The 5,380-nt window shown below is 33.2% G+C and overlaps 1 protein-coding gene across 1 annotated transcript; it reads left to right on the top strand.

Moving 5' to 3' along the window:
• The first annotated feature begins 1,881 nt into the window (after positions 1-1,881).
• LOC131607039 (extensin-2-like) lies at positions 1,882-2,998 on the top strand. Its single transcript, XM_058879093.1, has one exon. It carries the CDS (start codon positions 1,961-1,963, stop codon positions 2,894-2,896), a length of 936 nt encoding a protein of 311 aa, XP_058735076.1. The 5' UTR covers positions 1,882-1,960; the 3' UTR covers positions 2,897-2,998.
• Positions 2,999-5,380: the final 2,382 nt, after the last annotated feature.

Below are 5,380 nucleotides of genomic sequence, written 5' to 3' on the forward strand. Positions count from 1 at the left end.
TTTGTTTGAAGCTGCATCATTAGTTTTATTTAGTCTTGGGTCGTTAGTTTTGGGACTGGGTTATGTTTGTTTGACCCAGTTGGGTTATGACCCAAATTATTGTTTCTCTCATTTACCTAGGGCTGGCCGCTAATGTTCATGGTTACGTTCTTTACTATTCATAAATTTTATTTTCTTACGCTTGAAAGAACCGTAATGGAGAACTAATTCCTCGGAGCTGATCTACTGTATTCAGGTTCCAATCTTTGAGATTATTATAATGTTCAATTGAATTTCAATTTCCTTTCAAGTTCTTCCTATAAATCGTTTGCTTAATTCGGATACAATCGTTTGCTTAATTCGATTGTTGTTATAGGAGAGAGATTGTTAAATTTGATCTATTGTGTTCCTTAATTTATAATCGCTTTTTAACTTTGCTTAATTGTTAATTCGCGTAATCTCTAACCGAATGCTTAGTTCGACAAACAGGAATATAATTGAAACAACATCTTTCGCGCTTGTTTGATTGGTGTTGTAATCGAATGGGATTGAGAATCTGTTAGGGAATTGAACATATAGTAATCGATGATGAGTGGGAACCCGAATCAGTAGAGCAGCTTATTTTATAATCACTTTTGTTACTCACTTAATTGCAATTTCTTTATTAAACCGATCCTGAACCAAAATCCCCATTAATCGATTCAGTAATTAGTTAATAAAAATAAAAATCTTTGCGATACGACTCGAGCCATTGTCGCTATACTGCATTTTTTACAAAACACTCGTTTTTGATCCGTGTGCGACAGCGGATCAAAGATGTTTGAGGCTTATGCTGACAATATAAAAATTTTCAAAGATCTGTACTATCAAATAACGCCTTTCATCGAGGTTGCTCATCAAGTATATGTGAAACTTAACCCGACTTACCACCAAGACGTGTTTACTAATTCCCAAAGTTCTGGTGTCAAAATCATTAATTGGTCAAAATCATTACATATTCCCGAAGTTCAACTCTAAGGCTGTGATCGTGCCGTTTCCAGAGGAGGCTTAACCCTTAGGTTTCTTTGCGACTATGGCTTCCCCAACCCTTCTGAAATTAACAAAATAAAAATGTACCTACATGTTTTTGTTTTCCATATTTAGATTATGGGCCATTATGGATTATTGCGTCTTCGAGCTTCTTCTTACAGGGTCAAGTTAACTAAAGAAAGATTATGATGGTGCTAAACTCTCAAGTACAAAACGAGTGGAAATGAATTACTTAAATCAATGCTTTACAACCAGAAATTTATAAGTAGGACATTTTGAAATTCTTGGTCGGGGATGATAGAATGTTTGCTCATGGCAATCCATATATGCATGCACACATGCTGTTGGACAGCAAAAATATTGTCCAAATAATATTTCTCCTCAAAGATTCATTTGCATTATTTTTTGGTCAAATCATAACAAAAAATGAACTATCTGCATTTATCTATTTTTTCAAATGATGTCATTTGGTTAATGCGCTTAAATTAAGGTCGGATAGTTTGATACTCAAGTTGGATGGATTAAAGAAATCAATGCATTTTACATTTTTCCTATAACTTCTATTTTACACAATATCTCTTTTGCATAATCACCTGATATTTTCCAAAAGTCAATGGTAATAGCAAGAGTAAACTCTTGACTCGCTCTTTTCCAAAATTGTTTGATCAAATCTAATTATGTAAGGATACATACAGTCATCAACTTCTTGACTTTGTAAACTACAAGTTGAAAAATAGAATGGGACAAAAATATAGGGTGCTTATCATCTATGAAAGCAAAATTTCTAATAAAAATGTTGAGCCACTTTGTCAAGAAACTTTAAAAAAGTCTAAGATATTGAAGGCCATAACACTATATAAAGAGGTACAATCCTTATACTTAAGCAATCATAAACAACAAATCTTCTATATAGCAAATAAAAGATAAATAAGGCTTCTTCTTAAGAGATAGCATGGGAAGTTCAATTGGGGCGAGGCAATGGCCTCGACTCATATATGCAATAGCACTTTGCATAATTACTTTTGCTACTTTTGCTATTGCTGATGACGATAAGCCTTACTATGGAGGCCAATATCCATACAACAATTATCCCCAACCGCCCTACACTTACAAACCACCTCCATATAATAACTATCAATCTCCACCCCCATATGCTTACAAATTTCCTTCATATAATTATCAATCTCCTCCTCCATATGATAATAAATTCCCTCCATATTACTATAAATCTCCACCATCTCCTTATGTCGACAGATTTCCTCCATATTACTATAAATCTCCACTTCTACCATCCCCATCACCACCACCTCCTTATTTCGATAAATTCCCACTATATTACTACAAATCTCCTCCTCCATCTCCATCACCACCACCTCCATATGTATATATTAGTCCACCACCTCCATATGTTTACAACTCACCACCACCACCACCCCCTTCACCACCTCCTCCATACGTCTATAAGTCACCACCTCCTCCACCATATGTATACAACAGTCCACCCCCACCCTCACCACCACCTCCATATATCTACAAATCTCCTCCACCACCATACCCCTCTCCTCCTCCACCATATGTCTACAAGTCACCACCACCCCCATCTCCTTCACCACCACCTCCATACGTATACAAGTCTTCACCCCCTCCATATGTTTATGAGTCTCCACCATATATCTATAAACCCCCTCCATATGTTTATGAGTCTCCACCATATATCTATAAACCCCCATCACTACCTCCGTATGTTTATAAATCTCCTCCTCCATCCTATATCTATGCACCCCCATCGCGTCCATCTTATTCATCACCTCCTCCATACTTTTACAAGTCTCCACCAACACCTTATAATCCTTACCCATATAATTTCCCTCCACCACCTGTGTACTAAACTTGATATGCATTTTTATATTTACTTGCAATTGTGTGGTTTGTAATAAATTATCATTTGTAATAAACGTTTACAGTAATATAAAGTACATGTTTTGAATTCTATGTTGTATACTAATTTCGAAGTTTGTTTTAATATTTTTTTATAAATATTATATAATATCTATAGTTTTAATTTTTTTTAAAATTTTATAAGATAATAAAGGAATACAAAGAGTACTCTAACATAAGTAAAAATAATAATTTCAAAACATAGTCACTATAGCTCCACTAAAACAAGAGTATTACTCTTTACTTGTTATTACATACACCAAACCAACTCTACATTCTCATGTCATCTCTTTGAAACTGTAGGTTAGGTTATTTATCTAGACATAAAATGTCTCATATGTGACATTTGTGTCCATATATTATTGGCCATGTGACTGGAAACATAAGAGAAGGGATGAATTGTGTGGATTTGAAAAATGTTGATTGAAAATAAAACCATTGATGAAATCAGACTTTGAACACATTTGTTAAAACTAACAAGTAAATAAGCAACATCATAAAAGAATAGATGGAAAAACAAAGGAAAGAAAATAACTAAAAGTAAAAGAGATAAGGGAGACTGAAAGATTCCAGATATTAATATAGGTTCGATCTAATAATTTTACCTACGCTTGTCCCTGAGAATTCTTCTCGAGAGTATCAACTATCTTGCGAGATTTCAATATGATATGCCCACGAATCTCATTTTACAAGGATTTGAAGCTTAAATCTAAATTCCAACCAAATGATGAACAAATTTATTCTTTGAGTAGTATGAGGTGGAGCCTCCGATGGTGCGGGATCTTTTGGGTACCATTGGTGATAATAGAAAAAAATGAAAAGATTTTTTTTCTCAATCGCTCACATGGGAACACAAAAGAGAAGAAAACAAGATGATATGAGAAGATAGGAGAAGGAATACCTTTAAATAGCAAAAAATATTTGATTATAAAGGCCTAAAATCGATTATCATATGAATGCAATCTGTTGGAAGTTGAGAAAATGGGTGGCTTGATGTTTCTAATGCTATAATCGATTATCTCTTCAGGGAAAATCGATTAGAGAGCAGAAAATTTGAAATTAAAATGCTTCTAATCGATTATTTCTTAATATATTATTAGCTGCTTTCACTACTACAAATAATACATTTCATGACGAAGCTTTCACCTTAGCCAAAAAAAACAAGGTATTATGCCTAGGCACGCCATATTTTTTTTATAATAAAAACAACATATTCCCTCAATTTTTAAGAAAACCGAGGGGGAAAACAAATCAAGACACGCCTCGAATCTCTTCTTTTGTAGTTTATGTTTTTATTTGTTTATAAGTGTAAATTAAATAAACTAACCCTTCAGTTTTTCAATATAACCGAGAGATCAAATAATCAGATTTCACTATAAAAGATCTCATCAAACATATTTTAACCTAATCCTTACTTATATGAAGCTACCCAAAACTCGCAAGCATCATCCTTTGTGATGGATTGCAAGACAGAAAAATCTTCAATGTTCTTATATCTAGAACAAAATTTTTTTTGCCCTTGCAATCTATCTCACATAATGGTGTTGTTGTTGTTGTTGTATTTTTGCTCATTGATAGATTGCAAGTGCAAAAAATCAATCTTGCTTCAAAGATTTGTTGTACATTTCCAAACAAAGAAATAATACGACATTTCTTTTGTACTTCTCTCTCTTCAAACAAACAAACTGCTAAAAAATGGTGAATTTGAATGGAAAGTTAAGACATTCAAGCATCATTCTTTTAGAAGTTAGAACTTAAACAGAGATTGGAGCTTCAACTTACACAAAGAAGGGAGCTTAACCTTTGAAAATATTTGTTGTAAATAATTTATCTTAATATTCTGTGTAAAGAATGTAATATTAAAATTAAAAATAAAAGAATTATTCACCTTGATTTTAATAAAAAACCAAGGTGATATTTTTAAGGAATTGATAATTTACCTTGGTTTTATAGTTAAATCGAGGGGTATAATAGACATACTTTACTATAAAAAAACTCGTTAAACAAATTTTACCCTAATTCTTAATAATATGAAGCCGCCCTAAAGAGAGAAAATATTTACCACCGTTACAACATATCTCTGGGATGGATTGCAAGTATAGAAAATAAAAATTTTCATTGGCCCTGGAAATAGTGAAGGTTGAGAAAAACACAAGAAAGGGGGGTTTGAATTGGGTTTTCAAAAATTTTCTTAGACATACTATACATTCAAAATGATAAAGAATTAAGAATGCAATGAAGATAAAATGACACATTTAGTTATCTAGGTTCCCCTTAGAAAAGGTTTGTCCTGTCCACCCGCCAAGGTGATTTTGCCATAGAAAAGGACTTAATCCACTAATCATCAAAATGATTACAATTGCAAGGGCCAACTGCCGATGACTAACAACCAAAGCATTGATCAGTCTGTTAGTGATCTCTTAAGAATTCTAAC

This window comes from Vicia villosa, linkage group LG5, assembly GCF_029867415.1.
Source record: "Vicia villosa cultivar HV-30 ecotype Madison, WI linkage group LG5, Vvil1.0, whole genome shotgun sequence".
Lineage (NCBI taxonomy): Eukaryota > Viridiplantae > Streptophyta > Magnoliopsida > Fabales > Fabaceae > Vicia > Vicia villosa.